This window comes from Syngnathus typhle, linkage group LG14, assembly GCF_033458585.1.
Source record: "Syngnathus typhle isolate RoL2023-S1 ecotype Sweden linkage group LG14, RoL_Styp_1.0, whole genome shotgun sequence".
In the NCBI taxonomy this organism is placed as follows: Eukaryota; Metazoa; Chordata; class Actinopteri; order Syngnathiformes; family Syngnathidae; genus Syngnathus; species Syngnathus typhle.
The window spans coordinates 594,088-619,411 of record NC_083751.1 but is presented as its reverse complement, the minus strand read 5'-3'; the positions used below and the strand labels follow the sequence as shown (position 1 = coordinate 619,411).

The 25,324-nt window shown below is 46.0% G+C and overlaps 2 protein-coding genes across 16 annotated transcripts; one reads left to right on the top strand and one right to left on the bottom strand.

Moving 5' to 3' along the window:
* Nucleotides 1-131: 131 nt before the first annotated feature.
* Nucleotides 132-25,324, top strand: dock7 (dedicator of cytokinesis 7). Of its 15 annotated transcripts, none has more exons than XM_061296355.1 (51): nucleotides 132-334; nucleotides 1,692-1,788; nucleotides 2,169-2,344; nucleotides 2,456-2,524; nucleotides 2,596-2,725; nucleotides 2,803-3,015; nucleotides 3,241-3,326; nucleotides 3,419-3,485; nucleotides 3,600-3,749; nucleotides 3,836-3,916; nucleotides 4,068-4,230; nucleotides 4,392-4,543; nucleotides 4,641-4,734; nucleotides 4,911-5,073; nucleotides 9,394-9,511; nucleotides 9,597-9,667; nucleotides 10,178-10,316; nucleotides 10,455-10,556; nucleotides 10,692-10,778; nucleotides 10,886-11,117; nucleotides 11,359-11,523; nucleotides 11,694-11,714; nucleotides 11,838-12,007; nucleotides 13,843-13,932; nucleotides 14,854-14,949; nucleotides 15,024-15,164; nucleotides 15,293-15,406; nucleotides 15,487-15,654; nucleotides 15,912-16,051; nucleotides 16,135-16,304; nucleotides 16,429-16,607; nucleotides 16,683-16,865; nucleotides 17,133-17,292; nucleotides 17,379-17,475; nucleotides 17,651-17,668; nucleotides 18,479-18,575; nucleotides 18,720-18,854; nucleotides 18,957-19,109; nucleotides 19,257-19,415; nucleotides 19,532-19,632; nucleotides 19,720-19,912; nucleotides 19,993-20,136; nucleotides 20,220-20,351; nucleotides 20,871-20,885; nucleotides 22,662-22,787; nucleotides 22,872-22,961; nucleotides 23,026-23,262; nucleotides 23,379-23,522; nucleotides 23,607-23,713; nucleotides 23,896-24,063; nucleotides 24,641-25,324. In XM_061296355.1, exons 1-51 carry the CDS (start codon nucleotides 297-299, stop codon nucleotides 24,681-24,683), a joined length of 6,384 nt encoding a protein of 2,127 aa, XP_061152339.1. In that variant the 5' UTR covers nucleotides 132-296; the 3' UTR covers nucleotides 24,684-25,324. The 15 variants fall into 15 exon arrangements, with proteins under 15 accessions (XP_061152339.1, XP_061152340.1, XP_061152341.1 ...); XM_061296344.1 differs by lacking the exon at nucleotides 132-334 and adding an exon at nucleotides 489-663 and having other exon boundaries at nucleotides 2,166-2,344; nucleotides 22,653-22,787; XM_061296345.1 differs by lacking the exon at nucleotides 132-334 and adding an exon at nucleotides 490-663 and having other exon boundaries at nucleotides 2,166-2,344.
* angptl3 (angiopoietin-like 3) lies at nucleotides 5,202-7,999 on the bottom strand. Its single transcript, XM_061298362.1, has 7 exons — nucleotides 7,362-7,999; nucleotides 7,042-7,152; nucleotides 6,846-6,960; nucleotides 6,657-6,770; nucleotides 6,490-6,588; nucleotides 6,004-6,276; nucleotides 5,202-5,932 (listed from the first exon to the last, which is right to left on the bottom strand). Exons 1-7 carry the CDS (start codon nucleotides 7,890-7,892, stop codon nucleotides 5,745-5,747), a joined length of 1,431 nt encoding a protein of 476 aa, XP_061154346.1. The 5' UTR covers nucleotides 7,893-7,999; the 3' UTR covers nucleotides 5,202-5,744.

Genomic DNA, 25,324 nt, shown 5'->3' with positions numbered 1-25,324 from the left:
TCAATAAAGCCAAAATCAATTTGGATAAATAAGATCAAATGTATCAAAAGCGTGTTTTTTTCCTATTCAGTTGAAATACAGTACATTTGAACGAAAGTCAAGCAGGCTTGTTTTTTTTCTTTTCTTTGCGTGGGTTGCACAGCACTCCAGGCATTACGGTAAGACGCGAAACTCCCATTCCCCAGTTTTCCCGTTTTCCCGGTGGCTGTAGTAGTGAGGGAGTGAGGGAGGGAGTGGAATTTGCTGGCTGCCGCCTCTCTGGGAATTTCCTTCAAGCACATCGAGCGGCCACTGCCATGGCTGAACGCCGCGCCTTCGCCCAGAAGATAAGCAGGTAAAGACGTGTCCGGATCACAGTTTGAAGCTTGCAAGAGGGTCAATCAGACAGACCGACTGACCGACAGACCGACAGAGCAGTGCCGAGGCAAGCAACCCAATGGGAAGAGGCCCAGACGGCAGCTCAGCTCTCCCTCCGCTAGCCTGTTAGCCGCATCGCCAAAGATGCTCAGACCCACCCAGAGCGACAGCCGAATGGATTCCGAAAAGGAGACCTAGTTGCACACTCGCTGCTGCAATGAATGTAAAGCGATCGATCGGACGGACGGACGGACGCAAGTGGTGCCCTTGCGGCGATCAACAATCGTTGACAGTCACAGGAAAACCGTTAGTTTGAACAGCTAAGCTATCTTGTCTGTCGTAGCTGCTGCATTCCATGCAGACTGTCACTGTTGTCATTGTTACAAATGGGGCTGATCTCAGCAAACATACCATGAGGCGGACAGGGCAAATATATATATGGACACGAAACGTAAACATGCATGTCTACAGAAGAGCAAACAACAAGCCCATCCCCGCCCCTCAAATGAGTCTAAATCGGCTCTTTAACAATAGACGCCGACGCTGTCAGATGCCGTCACCCAGACTATCGAGATATATATATATATATATATATGTCAATCAAAAATCTACACGCATGTTGCTGTATCCCTTGCATGTCAGCAATGTTCAATTCAAAACTTAGTGCAACATAACAATATTGGCCAATTTAGATGTCATATTTGGACTGGCATGCCTTCAATGCACCTATCTTGCCTTAGACGTGACTTTTTTGTGATGGTTTGGGAGTTTTGTTCTTGGATCAGATCAGATGAGATTTTGGGACAGGAATCATCACTGCACACTACATATACATGCATTCATGCTCAATATAACTCGTGTCGTTTTCCCCCCCAGTTGCTCATTTTGTATTGATGTCGCTTATTTACTCAACGTGTCACTTTGAAAGCCTTTTAAAACAGGAAGTACATTTTGACTCCGACATGCTCGTTCGTCCTTGTCCCGTTGTGGTATTGATGGCTCGAGTGAGTCAGTGGTGCTTAAAATAGCCAGCTCCAGATGTTTTTCTTCCATATACTTGTCAAGCAGTCACTGTAAAGAGGGCTGGACAGATTCAAATGAGAAATGTCATGACCAATCCGAAGTGTACTTGAAACCCAGACTCTGAGTTTTGTTTTGATTGCCTCGCAATTGATCAGGCAACTTGCTTCTGAAGCTTAATCATTTATGAAGTCAATAAAAGCTTCTTAAAAACATCCCTCATTGAGAGTTGTAAGAAACAAAAGGTTGATTCAGTGGGACACGCCATGACGTCCACTTTTAATATGGACTAATAATGGTTCTTTTCCTTGCAGGACTGTGGCAGCAGAGGTCAGGAAGCAAATCGCCGGTCAGTATGGGGGCTCCCCTCAACTCTTCAAGAACCTTCATGCTGGGACCATAAGTAACACAGTGCGTAAGCTTCACTCTTTAAAAAGAAAAGAAAAGAAAGACTCACTTCTTGGTCATGCCACCAAGAAGTGAGTTTTTCTTTTCTGCTACTTTTCTGATGCTCGAACCAACTTTGCCACCACCATAATAGTTGCATGCAAGTCATTGTGTTTTTGAGAAAAGTCATGTGTTACATTAAAAGACTGCTGTTTTGCAAATGTATCTATTTCTAGCTCGAAATACTTTCTGATCTAAAACAAATGCCATGCATTGTCAAAACAATTGCTGCCGCTAGAGCTGTCAAAATGAATTGATGAATTGATCATGACTGGATTATCAATGGACAACTATTTCATAAGCCCCCGATTGCTCTCTGCATCCCTTTGGTCACTCTCCAGCAGGTTCCACTGACAGAGGCAGTAGAGCCAGTGGATTTCGAGGAGTACCTCATCACTCACCCTCCAATTGTGGAGTCGGGACCCCTTCGAGATCTGATCGAGTTTCCTCCGGATGACATCGAAGTCGTCTACACACCCAGGGAATGTCGCACGGTCGTGCAAGCCGTCCCAGAGGAAGGGTAAGTAAGGGATGGCGCCTCGCAGATGTCATTCAAATGCTTGTGTCCCAGCAGAGGGCAGTCATTGTCCAGAGAATCATACTATAAATATTGCTGTTTGGCTCCTTTCAGGGACACCGACCCTCACGTGCGAGACTGTGTCCGATCTTACACGGAGGACTGGGCCATCGTCAACAGAAAGTAAGACTGCAATGTTCAAGAATGAAGTCTTTCCAAGACTTCCTTTGTACTAAATGCCATGTTACTTTCAGATATCACAAACTTGGCACAGGCTTCAACCCCAATTCATTGGATAAGCAGAAGGAGCGACAGAAGGGCTTGCCCAAACAAGTGTTTGAGGCTGACGAATTGCCGGACAGCAGTAGCTACCAAGACGAGCAGGTAGGTGCACGCGCTCACCCGCAAATTGGACCCATGACGTTTGTATTCGTAAATGTGTTTTTTGTTTTTTTTTGTAGGATGACCTTAAGCGGCGATCAATGTCCATTGATGACACCCCTCGGGGAAGCTGGGCTTGCAGCATCTTTGACTTGAAGAATTCCCTCCCCGACTCACTCCTGCCGCATCTCCTGGATCGTGCCCCCAACGAAGAGATTGACAGACACAATGAAGATCAGCGCAAGAGCAACCGCCACCGGGAACTCTTTGCTCTGCACCCGGCTCTCGATGAGGTCGAGCACACAGTGCCATGCCGTAACATCATGAGCGTTATTTTAGCCTCGGCCTCTAGCAGGTTCTGATAACGGCACCCTGTAGGGGCTACTTGAATTTTCATAAAACACAACCTCAACACTTGAACTTTTGTGCTGTCGTAAGCACATCATATAGTGGCTCCTATGTGGATTTGTTTGGATGGCATATTGTGGTTTTCATATACTCTTGTACCTCATGTGTAGGAGGACCCCATTGAGCGCCACTGCGTGCCTGAAGTTCCTAAAGAACACTTTGGCCAGAGGCTTCTTGTTAAGTGCTTATCCTTGAAGTAAGTGATGGGACACACACACACACACGCATAGGCAAGTTTTATTTATCGCTGTGTTTGGTGATTGCCTTGGTTTGTTTCTCCCACTGTAGGTTTGAGATTGAAATTGAGCCCATATTTGCCAGTTTGGCTTTATATGATGTCAAGGAAAAGAAAAAGGTCAGTTGGTGAACATTTGGGCCAGTTCAGAAATGTCACCCAATTTGGGAAGGCCACGTTTTGGTTTTGTATATCGTTATTGCAAATAACCATTACTTGTGTATTTCTCAACAGATATCCGAGAACTTTTTCTTTGACCTGAATTCCGAGCAGACCAAGGCGATGTTGCGTCCGCACATTCAGACGGCAGCCATTTCCACGTTAGCGCGCTCTGCCATCTTCTCAATCACCTATCCTTCTCAGGATGTTTTTCTGGTCATCAAGGTCAGCCACCTTTGATTCGATGACACTTGCATTCTTCTTCACAATTCTATGACCGTCCATCCGCTTGCTACTGTTTTTTGCTTCAGTTGGAGAAAGTCCTCCAGCAAGGGGATATTGGAGAGTGCGCCGAACCGTACATGGTCTTTAAAGAGTCTGATGCTACCAAGGTAGATATCACATGAGAATGGCCACTTGCTTTGGGGTTATGTAATCATACTACTGTATACAATACGAAACAAACACTTGATGGTGACCGTCCGTATCAAGTGAATAGGGCAAAAATAGTTGACGTGTTGTCTTCTTCTCTTTTATTTTTAGAATAAAGAGAAATTGGAGAAACTCCGCAGTCAATCGGAGCAATTCTGTCAACGCCTGGGCCGGTACCGCATGCCCTTTGCTTGGACGGCCATCCACCTAATGAATATTGTGAACAGCGCTGGCAGTCTTGAGCGAGATACTGAGCTGGAGATGAGCCTTTCAGGTCTTTCACATTTTCCCTCAACTCAATATTGACATGCTGTGTGTGCAGCAAACGACTACAAATGACAGGGTGTTGCTCGATGGACCAGATCTTTTCATGACACCATGAAAATGTGGACTTCATCAATGCTAGCATTTTGATTCTACTCTCTGATTATGCAGAGAGAAAAGGCTCGTGGTCAGAACGACGGAACTCAAGCATCATGGGAAGAAGGTCCCTGGAAAGAACCACCACCACCACCACCGGAGACGAATCATGTAGTCTGACTGGCTTTCGACCTGCCACGCTAACCATCACCAACTTTTTTAAACAGGTCTACACAGACACAGCTGCACTTTCAAATTGATATAGAAACCCAAATGGGATTTGTAATGGAGGCAAAGTGCTCATCCAAATTTGGTTTCTTTTAGGAGGGGGACAGGCTGAGCGATGAGGACTTGTATAAGTTTCTCGCTGACATGAGAAGACCTTCTTCAGTGTTGAGGAGACTCAGACCCATAACAGGTAGAAAAAGAGAAAGAGTTGACTGACTGACTGACTGACTGACTGACTGACTGACTGACTGACTGACTGACTGACTGACTGACTGACTGACTGACTGACTGACTTGTATTTACATTAGTGAGCCAGCCAACCAATTGTTAGTCGCCCTCATTGCTATTGTGTGACTTTTCCTGCAGCCCAGTTGAAGTTGGACATTTCTCCAGCTCCAGAGAACCCCCACTATTGCTTGACACCTGACCTCTTGCAGGTGAAACCTTACCCAGACAGTAGAGTTCGCCCCACTAGGGATATCTTGGAATTTCCTGCCAGGGATGTCTATGTGCCAAACACCACATACAGGTACGTGACATTTTTTTTTTCCCCATTGATTCTTCTGATTTTCATTTTCTAACGTGTGACTGGAAGGATAGAGACAGGACGAAGCACTTTGCAACGTAAGCAGTGATTAAAGTAGACGGCAGACCGCATCAACGTGCCTTCTTTTTATTTTGATTTTCAAGCATTATATGTCATACAGGCAAAGCTTCATCCATTGTTTGTCATCGTTGAGATCATCAATGTCACATTGATCTTCTCGTTTATTACGCGATGAGCTTTTGGAACTCTTGTGTAGGACGTGATGAAGCACATTTACAGAATATTTGTGCACAGTGGACAGGAGTCAATGTGACCCAATAATATAGAATGTCTGTCTTAGCAGATAACGTACCAAAGTAGCAGGTGCATGGTTTAAATACTTTAGTGAGGAAAACAAAACAATGGGCAAACATAAAGCCAAACACATCCTGTCACTAAAACACCGTCTCAAATCCTAACTTTCACTTGGCTGTCATCTTTTGCTTTGTGCCACTGGCAACAAAGTCAATTCGATAGAGCCTTGGTGTTCACTGAAAAGCCTTTCCCCAAATGTTTTTGAACTTAATAGATAGTGTCGTGGATAAGCATACATGTCAATGTCGCTCGAGTGGTGGGTGTGTCATAGTGCTTCATGGAAAAAGGCCAGTCGTGTTTCAGTTGAAATCTTCAGCAGTTGCTGGCGCAGGCCGAATGGACAACTCGGTCATCTTGAGGGAATATGCTGAGCCGTTGCCAGGTTTCCAGTGGAGAGCCCTTCTTCTCGCTGAACGTCCCTTAGCTCTCTCCCATTGATACCTTGCGTTAAGGTTGTTCTCTCCACATCCAGTAAACCACCAACCACCTGCAAAAGGTTGGACACAATAACGGCTTTTTAGAAAGATGCACTTCATCTTGGCGGTTGAGGGTATCTACCTGTGTGGTCGCGTGCACAGTTAGGGGCTTGCGGGTTGCCATTATTTTGCTCTTTGGTGGAGAATGGCACACCGGAACTGTTGGCCATGCCGTCGACCAGGTCACCCGAGAAGTGGGTAAGATGGAGTGCATAGTGCTCAGTGGAATCATCTAAGGAGAAGCGGTACTCTGCCCAGTGTTTGTCCTCCTTCCAGTCTTCCAAATCCATTTTCAAGATGTACATTCCTTGTTTTAGAATGCTATGGATCTTCTCCAGGCCCAACCAGAAATCCTCTGCATACACAAAAGGATTTGACTGAAGTGCAATCTGAAATGGACCATGGAATGGACTTTCTAGTCTATCAACAACATGAAGTCTGCTTGCATTTGCTTTCAATTCATCCGGGCATTCTTTTCCAATTTTGGAGTGGACACTTTCAACTTAAACAACAAGCCGTTTCCATCCAACCAACCAACCAATCATTTGCTTTGTGAGAGGATACTTACTTTCTAGATGGCCAAAGCCTTTCTCATACTTTTGCCATGTCTGGTCAAAATCCACTGAGCCATCGGCCCTCCTCCGTTGGATCACAGTTGAACCTCCATCTGCGGATATTTCCGATGGTAAGATGCAATCTGGCTGATTGCTAGGAGGTTTGAGAATTCTCACCCACCGGAACCCATTTGGCAATAAACGTTGAAAGGCTCCGATTGTTTTGGCTGGATGATGTAGACGCCACTCTTGTTCTCCTTCCTTTCAAATAACTCTGCGCAGTCAATGGGCAAATCTGAAACCAGGGAGAAAACGCATAAGGCAAATGTATTCATCAGTTGGACAGGAAATTCAATTGGACTATTATTACCGTTGTCATCCAAATCAGATGCATTTCTTGTCACGTATTCAAAGGTAGTATCTGGAAGCGCCGTCTCCAAATCCACGACTTTGGCGGCCGTGTCTTGGACACTGTCATCGTTAAGCTGCAAGACGACACCGTGGCGTTGCCTTTATTCAACCATGTCGTCACCGACAGTACAAATGACCCAAAAAATGCCGTCTACCTTTTCCTCCATATTCTTAATCTTGACTTTCTGATAGTCGAGCTGCTCGTGCTGCTCCTGCACAGCCCTCAGGAGTCTTGAGATGGTTTTCTCCTGAGTTTCAATCACTTCCTGCCGAAAAGAACAATCCTAAGCATGACTATCGTGACCTCATCAGAATGGTGTTTTATATCCACGAGAAAAATGTGCAGTTCCACGACATGGATGATCTGTTCAGAGTGCAGAGCTGTGACAGCTGTGTAGTTACGCAACGCCGCTTTCGCTCTGTCCAGCTCCATTATCTTGACCACCTTCATTCCACACGCTTATTTGCTGCTTACCTTGAGCGCTTTGATTTCTCTGAGCTGATCAGGAGAGAGCATATGCTCCGACAGTCCCTTCAACCTCTCCTCAAGACTTCCCACCTTGCCCTGTAGCTGTGCACGCTCCTGCACAATGTTATTGATCTTGGAGTTGATTTCCAGAGACAGGTTTTTGATCTCCTCATTGTTTGTCTTCAACACACTGGTTGTCCTCTTCAGTTCGGCCTCTTCCTCCTTGATTTCGGATGTGACCACTGAAAGTTGGTAAAAGGACCTGTCAAAAATATTCAATTTTTGGAAGATGTCATTGATCTGGTTCTTGGTCTTGTGCACAAACTCCCGTAAGCTTTGGCCCAGCTGAAGGAGGCCGTTTGCGAGTAGGCGCACGTCGTCCAGCATGGCAAAGCGGGACTTTGCTTCCGTTGGACTTGCTGCTGTTGCAAGGCTTTCGGAAGAAGGCGTTTGAAAAATGTCCTCTTGACCCGAGGTTTCCAGGGGAACGCCAGCGCTGGAAGTGGCTAGCAGCAGTAACAGCAACAACTGCATCATGATGTCACCTTTTTGATACTACTTGTTCTCTTAACGCACCGGGAAGACTCTCTTCATTCTATCTTCTGACCAGACTTCCAACACGTAATCTCAGAGCAGCATGGTGTGACTTTATATACCGGATGAGGAGGGGGGAGAGGGGGGCGGCTTATCTGCTCTTTAAACCTGAGCATATTGGTGCTGGCCTCCCCCTAAACTAAACTCAGCTGCATCCCTCCCTCCCTCGCTCCCCCCCCTCCCCCTCCTGAACAAACAAATCACAGCAGTGAGCACATGACACCCCCTTTCAACCCATTTAACTCCAATCCGCCCTCCTCGGTCGGGTGGTGTGTGTGTGTGTGTGGGGGGGAGCTTTAGCTGATCAGCAAAAAGCCAACAATGGCCATGGCAGGTGTTTGATGGATAGCCTTGTCTGATGGAGCTGAAAATTTCCAAGCGCACGCATACATTACTCTGATTGATAATGCTATCTATAACTAATACTCTTGAGCTTGATTTAGCCTCCTGCTGAGTCAGCTTGAGTAGGACAGGGAGTGGCCCCATCATTTGTGCCAGAATGAAGCTATTAGTAGGCATGCGGGATTTCCAAGCAGGTGGACAGACAGTGCGAAAAAGCCTCAGCCAAATTGAAACACCTAACGTATGGCAGCCTTGGATTGGAATTTTGGTGCCATCTTTTGATCATGGCAAGCTCTCTTCCGTTTTGAATGTGTCATGCGGCCAGATGAGAAAGCATTAAGACCAAAGGCATTTCCCACGCTTTTTGTGTTTCCAGCTGTAACCTCGGTGGAGTCGTTCCCAACTGAGAAAAACACGTCATTGCGGTTTTCTAGCTGATCCTAGGTTACTTTGCGCTTTCATGGCATGCCGAGTGGATTCAGTCAATACGCTCGGGGTACTTGAATCACATTCAAGCATTGGGGCCTACAAAACGCTGCTGCTGCTGCTTTGTAGCGTTTATAATTTGCTCAAGTTTGACACTCAAGTTTTCATTCAGTCGTTGATGCAATTTTAGAAGTGATCTATGTTGCTGTATATAGCTGCATTTCAATCAATTCTCGTTTCCTAAAAGACATCATTCATTTGAATATTTTCTATAGCGACAAAAAGCATACTCAAAGATTTCTATTCAATGAAATATGTCCTGAAATGCATGTTTCCTACCGTGCAATAGCAGTAATTGAGTAGCTTGGTGTTTTGTTTGCAAAATCACTTTGCCCTGCCATTGGCTGGCAACCAGCTTAGGTTGTCCCCCGCCTACTGCCCAAAGTCAACTGGGACAGACTCCAGCCCGCCTCCAGGAGAAGCGCTTCCAATAATGAATGAATGGATGGATTGGATGGATGGATGGATGGATGGATGGATGGATGGATGGATGGATGGATGGATGGATGGATGGATGGATGGATGTGTTTTGAACTCCATTTGCAAATTGACATGGTGGCTCTCAAAACTGAAAAGCAATTGTCTTATTTTTGTTTGATTTCCTTTTATTTTGCAGAAATCTGCTGTATGTGAACCCGCAGAGTCTTAACTTTGCCAATCGCCAAGGCTCAGCCCGCAACATTACAGTGAAAGTACAATTCATGAATGGAGAAGATCCAAATAATTCCATGCAGGTACATGAAGAAGAAACAATTGCAATTTTCTTTTCCATGTTTTGTCCATAAAGTAGCGATTGAAACACCCTACTGCTTCCCTCAGGTGATCTTTGGGAAGTCAAGCTGCGCTGATTTCTACAAAGAGGCCTATACTTCTGTAGTCTACCACAATCGGTAAGAGTGCATGATGTTCTTCTTTTAAATCCCTTAATTGTATTTACTGTAAGGTTTTGTAATCCGAACGGATTGGAATTGTTTCAGCGGCGTGCGATAGCAAGAAGAGTCCAGTTTACAAAAACACTGTGGTTTCCTGTGTCTTTGCTTTTTCGTCCGATCGAAATGCTTGTTCCTGTGAGAAAGCGCTCACCCTGTGAAACCTTTTGAAGCCACTTAAGTCATACGCTTGCTCTTGATCTGCGCTGTTTATTTTCGGATACTTGTCAGGAGACGAGCGTCCCTCCCACGCAACTATAAAAAGTGTGTTCAACGCCCGCCCCTCTTGACTTTCTCTTTTCCTCACTTCTCAATAGACTCGAAAATCATTTCAAATCCACCCGCCTGCAAGACTGCAGTCATGTTGCAAAACGACCCGATCCCTAGCCACTATTTAGACTGAAAAAAATCTGAATCGAGCGTAGCCCTGGAAGCCATTTTTCAACACCCCACCCTTTTTCCCTCGATCAGATCTCCCGACTTTCACGATGAGATCAAAATCAAGCTTCCTGCCTCCCTATCAGACCACCACCACATTCTCTTCACCTTCTACCACGTCAGTTGCCAGCAAAAGCAGAACACGCTGCTGGAGACCCCTGTGGGATACACGGTAGGTAGCCAGCGTAGAAGGGCACACGTCGATCGCAAATACTTCCAAATTCTTCATTTGATGTCAATTGGAGGCATGTTTGTGAGAGCTGCCGTATGCTGCAGCACAATGGACTTTATAGTCCTTTCCTTTCTCCAGTGGATCCCCATGTTGCAGAACGGACGCTTGCGGACAGGCCACTTCTGTCTTCCTGTGTCTCTCGAAAAACCACCACAGTCCTACTCTGTACTTTCACCAGATGTAAGTCATGAAATAGAAATATTCCGTTGACATCATGAGTGATACCTTGAGTTCTGAGATAAAGTTGTTCCAAGTAAGCAAAAGCAATTGACTCTACAGACTCCAAAGTGACTGAGGTTTTCTTTTTGACTTCAGGTCCCTCTCCCAGGGATGAAGTGGGTGGACAATCATCGCGGGGTATTCAACGTGGAGGTAGTTGCCGTTTCAACCATCCACACGCAGGTAATCTAGCGCAATGCATTTACTCTAGGGCTCTGCGCTTCAGCTTTAGTAACATCATCACGTGACCCGATGTGGATGTGTCTTGCTTGCGCTTTGTCCTTCTCTAGGATCAGTACTTGGATAAGTTCTTTGCATTGGTGCACGCGCTGGATGAGCACATGTTCCCTGTCCGGATAGGGGACATGAGACTGATGGAAAACAACCTGGAAGCTGAGCTGAAGTCCAGCATAGCAGCGCTGAACTCCTCACAGCTGGAACCAGTCGTGCGATTTCTTCACCTTCTCCTTGACAAATTGGTGCTGCTTGTGGTTCGCCCTCCGGTCATTGCCGGACAAATTGGTATGCTACAGCTTGAAATGATATTCATGAGAAGTCCACACTCCATGCAATCTAGATGGAATTTGATGTAGCGCACGTCAAATTTGGTAAACCCCTTGTTATTCTTCGGGGAAATCAATCGTTTGTTGCGAAATGATTTTTGATTTGGCGACGGGAGGGTGTTGTTGACCGATGGCGCTAAGGGATCATGACTTGACTTTTCAGTGTTTGACTTGTGGCGAAACCTGTTTGTGCCCTTTAGTGAATCTTGGTCAGGCATCATTTGAAGTGATGGCAGCCATTGTAAACCGCCTCCATAAGTACCTGGACAGCAGTCAGGACGCGCATGGCCGCAACAGCCTGCTTTCTTCCTACATCCACTTTGTCTTCCGCTTGCCCAGCACTGACCCCAACTCGCCTTCGCCAGGTACTATTTCATTTTGCTATTTGTAATGGTCTCTTATTATTATTCCACGCCCCCCCCCCCCCCCCCCTCATCTTTTCTAGCCTCATCTGTTTCTTTCTTCACACTCATCCTTTTTTGAACTGTCTCCTTTCTCTTCCCATCTCAATTTTGCTTCTGTTTGCCTGCTAAAGACATCAAATCATCCTTAACAGGTATCTATGACATTTAGCAATGTGTAGGAACGTTTTGCATTTCGTAAAGACTGCTAAGGAAGGCGTTTGGGTCATTGGATACCTATCGCTCATAGCAGTTCCTTTGTTTGTGTGCCGCCCCAGGCCCCGGAGGGCTCGGCGGTTCCGTTCACTACGCCACCATGGCTCGCTCGGCCGTGCGACCGGCCAGCCTTAACCTGAACCGCTCTCGCAGCCTCAGCAACAGCAACCCCGACATCTCGGGTACGCCCACCTCTCCTGACGACGAGGTTCGCGCCATCATTGGCAGCAAGGTAGGGAAGCTCTTGAAACGTGAACGTTTTATGTCCAAATGTTTTCGTTGAGTTGACATGGTAGTGTCTGGCTCTCATGTTGGCAGCCAGCGCACGCGCACATTAAGAGACAAATCAATATTTAGCAGCAATTGCATCATCATGTCGTATTGACTTTGTAATGGGTTTTAGAAAAGGTTTGATAAGGCGCTTGCACTGATGTAGTCCTTTTTTGAACGGTAGCCACTTGCCTTACATGTGCACAGTGACCCCGAGGTCATTTGATCAACATGTACACTAGACATAGTGTGTAAACAAGAGTTTGGACATCTTATCTCTCTAACCGCTGTAACAGCAGCCTGACATGAGGGAAGTTTCATTGAGTTAAAATTGGGAAAGGCAGACAAAATGTTGAGTCCACATTTTCCTTGACCTACATCCCTTTTATGATTGAACATATTTGTCCATGCAAACTAGTGCGTGAATGATGTTTTGCCATTGTGCTTCCTAATTATGCTCCAGTGTTTTCCCAGAGGGGAGAACATCTTAACGGGTAGCACTTGAAAATGGTTGACAAAATTGGCATTTTGTCATCCTTTTTACTAAAGCTACAGCTGGCCATCTTTTGGGCCCTTCATCCATCCATCCATCCATCCAGCAGTGGTGACCTCTTTAACCTGTGATTCCTTCCCTCCTCCTTCCTTCCCCCATGCTGCTCGCTTGTTGCCTTGCTCCTCGCCTGCCTTGTGTCCTTTGACCTTGGCACGCCTAGGGCTTAGACCGGTCCAACTCGTGGGTTCACACCATGGGCTGTAAGAGTGCCCCTTGGGGATCCAGCCCTGGGTCTGCTCCAGAAACCATGCAGGTGGTTTTACCAATGCGCCCATCGTCCGCTCCGCTCCGCTTCGCTTCTCCTTTCTTCTCTTGTCTTGTCTTCTCTTGTCTTGTCTTCTCTTTGAAAACAACTCACCATACTCACGCTGGAAGAATACTGACATATTTGGACTTTTGGTGTTGTACGTTCTCTTTGATAGTTGGGTCTTTGTTCATTTTATTTGTGTTGTCATTCTCACATCCATATTTATTGGTGGGTCACAATGTATCCAGGCAGAATGGCTGGTCAAACAGATGTTTACAATACCAAAAGCTCCTATTATTCCAGTATTCTCCTCCAATCCTCCCCTGATCCCATGCATGGATTTCACAGTTGCTCACCCCACCCACCCATGCTTCATCCAAGATCTGCAACCTAATGAATGCCTCTGTATTGACACTCTGCACGCTGCAGTCCTTCCTTGAAATCCAGCAAGTTCCACTCAAATCCACTCTCCATCACCTGCTAGTTTCCCTGCCTGACTTCCTGCTTCCCCTCCACGGACGTGTCTGTTGCGTTCTTTCGTCCGCTTCATCTCGTTGCGTGTGTTTGGTCACGTGTCGTGGTAACTCCTACTTGCCGTAAGCGGTTGCTCTCTTCTCTTCTCTCCTCATAAATCCCATCCTGGTGGCTACTCTTCAGTAACAGCGCATGTGAGCTTGTGACTTTTGATTTTAGGCTGCAAAGAACCCTTTATCATGAAGGATGAAGTCTGGCACCAAATTTGAAAGGCCTGGAAAAAAAAATCAACAGAAACTTAGCATATGGAGAGAAAGATGGCTATGCTTCAAATGGGAGACGTGTCATGTGTTCATCTCAGTGTATGTCTTTGAGAGCCCCAAATGGTTGTGCGTGTTTGTCTTGTGGACCGAGACACCTTTTTTCTTCACGCCGAGAGGAAAAGGTGCAAGGCCACACTCGTGTTGCTCCTCTCCTCTCCTCCACTAACTCTGTTGTCACGTTCCATTCATTCCACCCATAGGCCATGGAGCGCTGTGGCAATCGCATGTCTTCGCACACTGAGAGCGCCAGTTTCTTGCAAACGTTAACGGGACGGTTGCCCACCAAAAAGGTAGAGCCACTTGCACTGGGGGAGGAAGGCCCCCCTACCACCCTTTTCTCGCCTTCTCACTTGTTTTGTCTGCGGATGTACAGCGCTGCTCTCGATTGTCGTATTTGTCCCGCTGAATGTCACCCGTCTGCGTCTTATTTTGAAAGCAATCTTTTCTCCGAATCTTTCCTTCCCACCAATTGTTGCCTTTTGTTAATGTGCACATTGTCGTTTTCAAAAGTGCATGTTGCGTTTGTTTGTGAATGAACGTGCTTTTTGCTTGCTGAAATTCCACTCGATGACGTTGGATGTTCACGGCCGACGAGCGCTCAGGCCTTACACCTCTGAGTTCGGGGATTCCCATCTTTTGCTGCGGCGTTTACATATTCTCCACACGCTTCCATCACTGGGCACTCCTCCATTGTTGCATGCTTCTGAGATGAATGGAGGAGTCTAAAATTGTCCTGAGGAGTGAATCCCTGAATCCTAACCCACGCCGCTCTTCTCCCCAGTGACCATGTGTCTGGTCACATATTCCTCCGGTGGCGCATCTCGAACCTTTTTACTAATGAGTGTATTTGATCAACATCACGGAAAATCCATAGATATGCCGCCCAAGCCGCAGGGTTCAAAGCTTGTGCAAAAAGTAGAGGCTTTTAGTCCAGAAAATACGGTAAATAAAACTGAAATGGTCTTTAGCGATTTGGTAGCCAAAAGTTTTAGCGCACCCGCGAGTGGAATCTAGTACTGTAGATGCTGTCCTTTACTTGTGCCATACAGAATAGAATAGTCTCTTTGCCTTCTTTTTGCTCTGATATTTGTAACAAAGTGAACTTGGAATAAGTATTCTGTGTCAATCATGCGATGAGCTGACCCTTGACGTGATCCTCTTTGTTTCCTGGGCCTTCCCGTCCGTCCGTCCGTCTCCCCGACCCCACCTAGCTCTTTCACGAGGAGCTGGCTCTCCAATGGGTGGTGAGCAGCGGAAGTGTCAGGGAGGGAGCTCTACAGCAGGCCTGGTTTTTCTTTGAACTTATGGTAGGAAACAGAAGCCTTCTCCCTGTCACTCATACTAGCGATGCTCAGCCGTGAGCGTCTCTTGATCCTTGCAGGTGAAGAGCATTATCCATCACCTGTACTTTGCTGAACGCCTGGAATCAGCCAGAAAGAACCGATTCCCCGAGCGCTTTATGGATGACATAACAGCGCTGGTCAGCACCATTGCAGGCGATATTGTATCACGTTTCCAGAAGGTGAGTCATTGTGAATTCAGAAATGATTTCACCTTGGTATCTCATAGATGCCTGCTTATGGTTTGCGTACGTTTCACAAAGACAAATTGTGTTGTTGTTTCCCCCCCCCCCCCCCCCCCCCCCATCAGGATCTGGAGCTGGTTGAGCGACTGAATACAAGTCTTGCTTTCTTTCTCAATGATTTGCTCTCCGTCATGGACAGAGGCTTTGTCTTCACGCTTATCAGGGTGTACTGGAAACAGGTAAGCACCTACCCTAAGGTTCTTGACTGCAAAAGCAAAAAGCCCTTTGAATGTCTTTTTGTGCACTTGCCTCTGCACAGGTGTCCATCAAGCTTTATGCTCTGCAAAATCCCACATTGGAGTCTCTGAGGCTGGATTTCCTGAGAATCGTTTGCAGCCACGAACACTACGTCACCCTCAACCTGCCTTGCAGCTTGCTCACGCCTCCCGCTTCACCATCGCCGTCTGTCTCTTCGGCAACTTCACAGGTCCCGTTTGAACCAAAATTCCATCCAAGCAAAGCAGCGACATAAAACACAGCAGCATCATTTGATAATACTTTGACTGAAATTGAACTAGAATTGCATTTGTCAACTTTGAAGAGAAGAAAAAAAAAGACATCATCAATGATTTAAAAGGAAAACAACTCTAGATGTTCTCCTCTGCATGTAACAGAGGTGCTCTTCTTGTCATTTGCGTGATGCTCATGTGTGACTTTTCTCTGTCCTGTCTTTTCTCGTCACAGAGCTCTGGCTTCTCCACACATGTTCAGGACCAAAAAATAGCAAACATGTTTGAACTGTCTGTGCCCTTCAGAGAGCAGCACTTCATGGCTGGCCTGGTACTGTCAGAGCTGTCTGTCATACTTGACCCAGAAAATGAGGGGTTGGTATATGAAATAAACGTTGCATATTTCTCCCTCCTTCCTTGTGAATCCACATGGAATCTGTTTTCCTCCCTTTCCCTAGGATGTTTGGCTTGCATAAAAAAGTGGTTAGTGTGGTCCACAACCTATTGTCCAGCCACGATTCTGACCCACGCTATGCAGATCCCGAGGTCAAAGCCCGAGTTGCTATGCTGTACCTTCCGCTGATTGGCATCATCATGGAGAGCCTGCCACAGCTCCATGACTTCACAGGTAATCAAGCAATCTTATTCGAGTATAGGTGAAGTTGAGTGTCATCTTTTGGAGAACTGATCAAGTTTAGGAAGGCACCAAGCCATGTCTGTGATTTGCCATATTTTTCGTGAACCTTCATTAGAGTCCCTCAACCAGTGGGGTCGATCAGGTGGTCCCCAGGGCACGGCCGTCTGCAGCAATGGGGAAGATGCCGAGGCAGAGGGAAACAACATGATCAATCAGACTGTTGCCATGGCCATCGCAGGCACCACCACTCCCTCTCCAATGTCTCGACCCAGCAGCTTCTTGTTGAACTCGCAGGTAGAAGCGGGCGGGCGCGACGCGGGGACCAAAGTCCACTCCATTGATGGTGTCTCAAAGTTGACTTCTCTCCAGGCGAATCGTCAGCACGGAAGCTTCTCGGCCGAGTCCAGTCGCAGTCTTCTCATCTGTCTGCTGTGGGTGCTTAAAAATGCCGACGAGCTGGTGTTGCAGAAGTGGTTCACGGATCTTTCGGTCTCACAGCTCAACCGTCTGTTAGATCTCCTCTACCTCTGTGTCTCTTGCTTTGAATACAAGGTGAGATACCCAACATCTCGGCGCATGTTTCTTCATGCCATCTCTGTATGCAGTCAATTGGGATTGGGCTCTTGTGGAAATCCAAGCTGGTTTGCCTTTGCTGCTGAATTTCCCGCTTCCCTGCTTTCTTCTCATTTGTTTCCGTCACTTTGCACGCCACATGCACCTTTTGCCGCATTTCTCCGTTTCCCCAGTGCCCTGCCGCCAATGACTTTGCTGCTCTTTTCTCTTTTGCCACTCACCCTCCATCTACTTTGTGGATGCAAGGCCCATGTTGTGTTCACCATGCAGGGGAAGAAAGCTTTTGAGCGCATGAACAGCCTGACGTTCAAAAAGTCCAAAGACATGAAGGCCAAGCTGGAGGAGGCCATCCTGGGTAGCATCGGCGCCAGGCAGGAGATGGTGCGACGCAGCCGCGGCCAGCTCGGTAGCTTCACCGCTGTGGACGGCAAATCCATTGAAATGCGACACGGCCAATAAATAAATAAATGTGCTTTTCCTTCTCTTCTCCAGAGCGGAGTCCTTCGGGCAGTGCCTTTGGAAGCCAGGAAAATCTGCGCTGGAGGAAAGACATGACCCACTGGAGACAGAACAGTGAGAGATTAGACAAGTAGGTCCTTTCCCAATGCCCATCAGTAAAAACAAGGCAAGCCACACAGCCAACGTTTTTGTCTCTTTTTCAAAACAATTGAAATCTTGTTTCAATCTTATTTAGTACATGCTATTGATGTAGCCGTCTTGTTTTGCCTTAATGATCGTATGTGGCTGTGTGTTCGTTCATGTAGGAGTAACAGATCCCTCAGGTATTGTATGTCCCACATTTGCTGTGTGCTATTTCTTCACTTCCTTGAGCAACGTGTTCACTTGCATGTGGAAGTACGAGTCGTCACCGCCGCCACGGCTGCGGGGATGACTTGCCCAAGTTTAGCGTGCCTATATTTGCCAAAGGCAAAGTTTCCGAGAAAGTCTGATTTCCATCATCAATTGCTATAGGGCAAACGTATTGTTGGGAAAGATTTGAAATAAAGAATTGCTCTGCATATTTATGCCAGAGAGTCACGTGATATTGATCATCTCTCTGTCGATATTGAGTCGCTGTTAGAAATCACTTGTTGTTGCGTTCGACCATGTCACTTGCACATGCACATGGATGCCCAAGAAAGTCATACGCTGCTGGTTCTTACTGTTTTCCCTCCTTCTCTCCCAATAACCTTGTGCTTGTTTGGATTGGTGGTGGCTGAGTTTGGTTGGCTTTTTTGTTTTTCTATAAGTGTGTCTTGCTTATTTTTAGCCAGAGTGTGGTGTGTTTTCATTCTTGCAGTAGCCGGAAAAAAATCCGTCTTCTATTTTTTCTGCTAAAGTGAATATATGTAAGTCGTTTGTAGCCTTCTAATTTTACAGTGTGTTCGTGCGCCCCCCCCATTTAAAAGCAATCTATGTCAATTCTTTGAAAATGGACCTTGTAAGACCGCCAACAGCACGTGGAAACAAAAAACAGCTTGTGTGAAAATCAATACTGCACTGCAAAACTTGTCCTGAGCACAGAGCTGGAGTCTCCTGTGACCTTTTGACACCCACTGACACTTGTTTCCATTTCACACTTGTGATTGTAGGACTAGAGCAGAGTTGGAGCATGAAGCACTTATTGACGGTAACCTTGCCACGGAGGCCAACTTGATCATTCTTGATACATTGGAGATCATTGTGCAGGTACGGGAATGAACATGATTTGACCAAATACATGTATGCAGATTATTTGAACTTTTGTAGCAGCCCTTTTATGGAATTTTGGATCTAATAGCGTGGCTAGTACCTCAAGGGTAACTTTTTTTTTTCTTTTTCTTTTTCTTTGAGACGGTGTCGGTGACCGAATCCAAGGAGAGCGTCCTGGGTGGGGTGCTAAAAGTGTTGCTTCACAGTATGGCCTGCAATCAAAGCGCCCTCTACCTGCAGCACTGTTTTGCCACGCAGAGAGCACTCGTGTCAAAGGTGGGCTCTTTTCAGTTGATAATCACGCAATTTGTACTATATTTGTCGCCCTGCATTGATGTTCCATGTGCCTATACGTCTGCCTTTTTTTTTTTTTCTTAGTTTCCCGAACTGCTGTTTGAAGAGGAGACGGAGCAGTGCGCTGACCTGTGCCTACGATTGCTAAGGAGCTGCAGTAGCAGTATCAGCACCATCAGAGCCCATGCCAGTGCCTCCCTCTACCTCCTCATGAGGCAGAATTTTGAGATTGGCAATGTGAGTACTTGTTTGCAAGCTAGCAACTCATGGCTTGCTGTTAAGACACCTCACTTGGATAGAAGTCATATTTATCTAGCAGTGCTTGTTTGTTAGCTATTAAGCTGCCTCAGACAGTTGTCCTTTCCCCCCCCCCCCCACACTTAGAATTTTGCTAGGGTGAAGATGCAGGTGACCATGTCCCTTTCGTCACTGGTGGGAACATCTCAGAATTTTAACGAGGAGTTCCTGCGTCGTTCTCTGAAGACCATCCTTACTTATGCAGAGGAGGACCTGGAGCTCCGGGAAACCACTTTTCCAGACCAGGTACTTTTTCCGATATCATGCGTTCCACTTTAAAAAGTCAAATGATATGATTTCAATGTTGTATTTGCGTTCAGGTCAATCTGGGAGAATGTTTGAAGGTCTTTGTTTCTTTCTAGGTGCAAGACCTGGTTTTCAACTTGCACATGATTCTGTCTGACACAGTCAAGATGAAGGAGCATCAGGAAGACCCTGAGATGCTAATCGATCTCATGTATAGGTATGGTAGACAAGTGGCAATCTTCTCAGCCGTATCCGTCCGTCCCCGCCTGCTTTTTAACCACGCTGCGTCCACATCCACGGGCAGGATAGCAAAGGGTTACCAGACGTCGCCGGACTTGCGGCTCACTTGGCTCCAGAATATGGCTGGAAAACACTCTGAGAGGAACAACCACGCTGAAGCCGCCCAGTGTTTAGTGCACAGTGCTGCCTTGGTAGCAGAATATCTCAGCATGTTAGAGGACCGCAAGTATCTGCCAGTGGGCTGTGTCACCTTCCAGGTTTGACGCTCCGGCGACAGTTTGGCACGCCAAATCAATCTTCGGTACACTATTTTGATTCTTTCCGTTTTTACCCGTAGAATATCTCATCCAACGTGTTGGAGGAATCTGCCGTCTCCGACGACGTGGTGTCACCGGACGAGGAAGGCATCTGCTCGGGAAAATTCTTTACCGAGCTGGGCCTCGTGGGACTCTTGGAGCAAGCTGCTTCGTCGTTCTCTTTGGTGTGAATGCTTACGAGAGGTCACAATTTCCACTCGTCTCTTTTCTCAATCCCAAATTCTGTTTGTGGTTCCCCCCCCCTCAGGCTGGCATGTACGAGGCTGTGAATGAAGTGTACAAGGTGCTGATCCCGGTACATGAAGCCAACAGGGATGCAAAGAAGTTAGCCACCATTCATGGCAAACTCCAGGAAGCCTTTGGAAAAATTGTCCATCAGGTGAGTATGTATTAGCTACTGAATATGTTTTCTTTTGAAAAGTTACAAATTGCGCAGATTTGATCCTGACAGAATTCATTGAAGAAGAAAAAAAGAAAAAAAAAACAGTGGGTGGGGTTCAACATTTCTAAACTACAGCTCTGCTTGTATTTTTTTCTTTTCGGCTTGTTATCTCAATTCAGCATCAATGTTGATTGATTTCCAGCCAATGACGCACCTCCAGCATACTGCGCTCGCTCGGTCGGTCCTGATATTTTCTCTCCCTACATAGGTTCATAGCGCTCTCAGACAAAAAACATGACATTATCAGGAATATTCCAGGAATAAGATTGAATTAATTTATAGCACACCACTTTCCGACTGCAAATACCTGGCATGATCTGTGTTGGGAAATGTGCTTTTAGGATGTGATTTGGCGCCCTTTTGTTGCTGCAACATCACTGAATAGGCGATGTTAGCGTGCACAACGGTACACAATGTGAAGTGGTTCACATGTTTTGTGTTCTCTTTTACACACAGAGTACTGGCTGGGAGGTAGGTGGTTAAATGGTTCCTGCTTGGCCCTGCTCGTCTCTTTTTTTGTTGTTTTTTTGACAATTTGACTTGTATTCACACTCATTCCATTTGCTAGCCACAGGCTGCCTTTGCTTTTTCCATTCACGCCATCTCGTCCATTAACATGCGCAGACAACAGTGACTGTTTGCTGCCATCCGGGCGGGAGGGCCGCTTGCTGCACTGGCAGCAAAACCCTTGATTTCTTTTCCCATCCGTCACACCGTTAACCGGCTGGCTGTGTGCATGGGAGCCACAGACACTAAACATTTGTGAATGCATCTCCTCATCTTCCATCATCCGTTGATCCGAGGTGTCGGCCAAAACACACACGTTGGCTGCCAACTCCCGCAGAAGTCCTTCTCTCTCTCTCGTCTTCACAGCCAGGGTTCGATTTCACTGCCCTCTCCGGTTGGAATTGACTTTGAATGATGCAAAATGCCGTCGGTCGGGGTGACCATCAATTGTCTCGATTGTTTGTCTAAAACGCTCGCCAAGCCCTTGTCAATTTTTATTTGTCATTCTTAACAGCCCCCCCCCCCCCTTTCATTAATATCGACTAAATCGACCCCTGTTTATTGTGATTTTTTTGAAACGTTCCTTAATTTGTTTCGTTAGCGATATGAACCTTTCCCGGTCTGTTGCATGAACGAAGCACTCGTTTGTTCCTTCAGCGCATGCCATTTTGTGGAGATTGATTTTCTCACTTTTTACTTGACTCTTCATCCATCTACCTTTGCATGGTTTCTTTCTTTCTTTCTTTCCTCCACAATGTGTTTGTGCCCTTCAAAAAAGGCAAATGTTTTGTTGTGTTGTTTTTCCAACATTTTGGAGGAAGTTAATTGTGATTAAATTGTGTTCTGTTTTCTCCTTTTTGATTTCCCTGGTTCCCGACCCCTCCTCCCCACTTTACTTAATTGTTTCTTGTGGTAAGTTTCTTTGTTTTCGGGGCTTCTCACATGACATTGACTAGTCAACAGTGAATTTTAATGCCAGGTGGCCCATGACGCTGACTTTTTAAAACGTCAAAGGTGCAAACTTCCGGGCCCTTTTTCTGACCTGTTTTAAGAAGAACTTGCCACCTCGTCAGTAAATGCGTATTGCGTAGATATTTCCTGAATTTATAGCTCACCGGTTGATACATGTGGGTTGTTTACTGTTGACGAGCCGTGGCTCCTTTAAACACGACGCCAGTCTAGTTTGTGTTCCACAGCCTTCCGTCCCGCACAAGTTGACTTTGCCGCATTGAGTATGGCTACAGTTGTCTTGGATCCAAATGGCCAAGTCACAATTTCAACTCGTATCAATTCAGTCAATTGTTGCCTGCATCTTGAGGCGCTACAATGACTCATTGTTGATGATGAGTGTTTTCTCTTACAAATCTTTGTCGCTGCCAGTCAATATCACTTGGCTGGCATGCATTAGATCTAAAACAACTAAATGACCATAACGTTTGTCTAAGTCTAAGTAGGTTTGACGGAAATGTTCTCATCCAAGATGCTTGGATTTGCACTTGTTGGAACAGGAGACATGCATTGACTATTTTTTCGATGAAATGAATGTCACAAATACACAAACGGCAACCTAATGTTACTTTGGTTGTACTGCAGTTATGAGACAAAATTGGGATTCATTGGTATTTTGTGGAATGCGGTCGCAGTTGAAGTACGCTTTTTGCAGAAACACAAACATGTTGTGATGTCGTTTGCATTCCTGTAGCACTTTAAAATCTTGTCTCTTGCCAACAGGATGGGAAGAGGATGTTCGGAACGTACTTTAGAGTTGGATTTTACGGCTCCAAATTTGGCGACTTGGACGAGCAGGAGTTTGTGTACAAAGAGCCGGCCATCACCAAGCTGGCGGAAATATCTCACAGGCTGGAGGTCAATTTAAGACAAATACTTGCGTCCATGTGTTTTGTTTTACATAAGGTTGCCATTTGATCAATGCTGTTGTCTTTTTTGCAGGGATTTTACGGCGAACAGTTTGGAGAAGATCAAGTAGAAGTCATTAAGGACTCCAACCCAGTAGACAAGTGCAAGCTTGACCCAAATAAGGTTGGTGTCAGACACTCCATTATGAATGCAGTCAAAAGTAAGCGGTCCGTGCGCTACTTTTCAGGCCTTCATTCAGATCACCTACGTGGAGCCCTACTTTGACACGTATGAGATGAAGGACCGCATCACTTACTTTGACAAGAACTACAACTTGCGTCGTTTCGTCTACTGCACCCCATTTACGCTGGACGGACGGGCCCACGGGGACCTGCATGAGCAGTTCAAACGCAAGACCATCCTGACCACCTCCCACGCCTTCCCGTACATCAAGACGCGCATCAATATTGTCCATAAAGAGGAGGTAAACGGGACAAGAGGGTCGATGAGCCGGTCCATGAGCCGGTCCATGAGCCGGCCGATGAGCCGGCCGATGAGCCGGCCGTTTCGCCTCGCTCGACAACGCTGTGGCTTTTTCAGATCATTTCCACTCCCATCGAAGTGGCCATCGAGGACATGCAGAAGAAGACGCAAGAACTTGCCTTTGCTACCCACCAGGACCCTTCGGATGCTAAGATGCTGCAAATGGTCTTGCAGGGCTCAGTGGGCACCACTGTCAACCAGGTCAGCATTCATTTCAAAAGGGAAACAAACGGCTGTGTGAACATAAAAGTCATCCTATGTTACGTGTGTGTGTGTTTTGTTAAGGGTCCTTTGGAGGTTGCTCAGGTGTTCTTGTCCGAAATCCCCAGCGACCCAAAACTCTACAGACACCATAATAAGCTACGTCTCTGCTTCAAAGACTTCACAAAAAGGTCCGTTTCAAAATATGCGCTTTAGGTTGAGCCACTCTGCTTGGGTTTACATTGCAGGTGCCCATAATGGACAAGCATCCTGTCAAAAAAAAACTTTTTAAGATCCAAAACCGTGTCAATCAACTTTAATAACACACTTATGGTAATCAATAGTGCTTTTGTACTAACCTTCCTTCCTTCAGATGTGAAGACGCCCTGCGCAAGAACAAGAGTTTGATCGGGCCTGACCAGAAGGAGTACCAGAGGGAGCTGGAGCGGAACTATCACCGCTTGAAGGAGGCGCTGCAACCGCTCATCAACAGAAAGATTCCTCAGCTTTACAAACCTGTCCTACAAGTCAGCTCACACAGGTACACATGTTCTCCTCGCTGGCTTGATTCGAGGTGACTGCTCATTTCACTTGAGTGGAGGCATAACCAAAGCTAGTTCACAAGTCAAACAGCAAAACAATGGGAAGAAAACAAACAAAACCAAAAAAACAGGCAGGCAGGCAGGAGTTTGTAAAAAAAAAAAAATAATCAAGATCCCACTGTATTTTTGTAATGTGAATCTTTGCTCTCGCTCTATAATAACGACGCAGCAAATGGACCGCTTGAGGAGGTAGCTTGATTCTTTTTGACCACTTGTGCTGTTGCCTTGTGTGTTGACACTTTCTTGGTTCTCTCCAGATACTCTGGCACTCGCATGCATGTACAAAGCTTAGTTGAAGGAAATCACCATGGTAAATGTATCCATTTATAGGTAGCCAGCCATTTGCCGATTATAAACTAAACACAATGTGAAGAAAATATGCATGAAACAAAAGGAACACGTTCACCTCCATCAGTCTCATTCCACTTGACCGCAATCGAGTGCTAAGCCTTTTTTGTTCTTTTTGAAGAGAGCAAATCTAAACTGGGGCTCCCTATCCCTCCCTCTCTTTTCCAGAGATTCTTTCAGCAGATTGAGTCTTCGCAAAATTGACATTTGAAGATGAAGAGGGTACACGCGCACAAAGCGACACCAGAAGATGCAATATTAATTTATTCTCCAGTGTAAATAGCAGCGTGCTCACAATGGCTCACAGTGTTTGTCGCGGAAAAAGGCTTTGCCAACTCGGTACGTCATTCCAGTGTCTTAACTTGTTTACACGTAAGCAGGATGAACAAGCGGATCTGATTTTAAAGAGACACCTTGACCTGGCTGCGTTGCCATCACCAGGTACGTACGAGACTCCGCCCGCCCGCCCGCTGTGCAAGCGGTACCGCGAATGTTCACATCCCGTTGGTTGTTGGTTCCAAAAAGTGCCAAAAAACTTTTTACACCAAATTCTTTCACAAAAATGTTTCCAATGTCAAGGTGTCTTTTTAATATTGTATGTGTTTAAAAACAAAAGCTGTATTTAATGTGTGCACTTTTTTTCATTGTTTTGTTGTAGCAATACATTTCACAACTTGAAAGTTGGGGAAGGGATGAAGAAATTCAAATTTGTTATTTATCGTATTGCTTTAACACATTTTTGTTAAAACAACAATGTTTTAAAGTGAGGTACTGAAAATGTATCATTTTATGTAGTTCTCTTTTGTTCATTTGAAATATTTTACAAAATAAATATTTTAATGTTCATGCCTA

What these genes read in the sequence shown, in the direction of transcription:
- dock7 (XM_061296344.1), top strand. Translation starts at nt 575, where the DNA reads ATGAATGTAAAGCGATCGATCGGACGGACGGACGGACGCAAGTGGTGC. An exon ending in CTTGACCCAGAAAATGAGGG is followed by an intron (nt 16,052 to 16,134) that starts GTTGGTATATGA and finishes CCCTTTCCCTAG; the next exon opens with GATGTTTGGCTTGCATAAAA. An exon ending in CTAATCGATCTCATGTATAG is followed by an intron (nt 19,633 to 19,719) that starts GTATGGTAGACA and finishes ATCCACGGGCAG; the next exon opens with GATAGCAAAGGGTTACCAGA.
- angptl3 (XM_061298362.1), bottom strand. Translation starts at nt 7,892, where the DNA reads ATGATGCAGTTGTTGCTGTTACTGCTGCTAGCCACTTCCAGCGCTGGC. An exon ending in TTAAGAATATGGAGGAAAAG is followed by an intron (nt 6,961 to 7,041) that starts GTAGACGGCATT and finishes GTCGTCTTGCAG; the next exon opens with CTTAACGATGACAGTGTCCA. An exon ending in CTGTGCACGCGACCACACAG is followed by an intron (nt 5,933 to 6,003) that starts GTAGATACCCTC and finishes AACCTTTTGCAG; the next exon opens with GTGGTTGGTGGTTTACTGGA.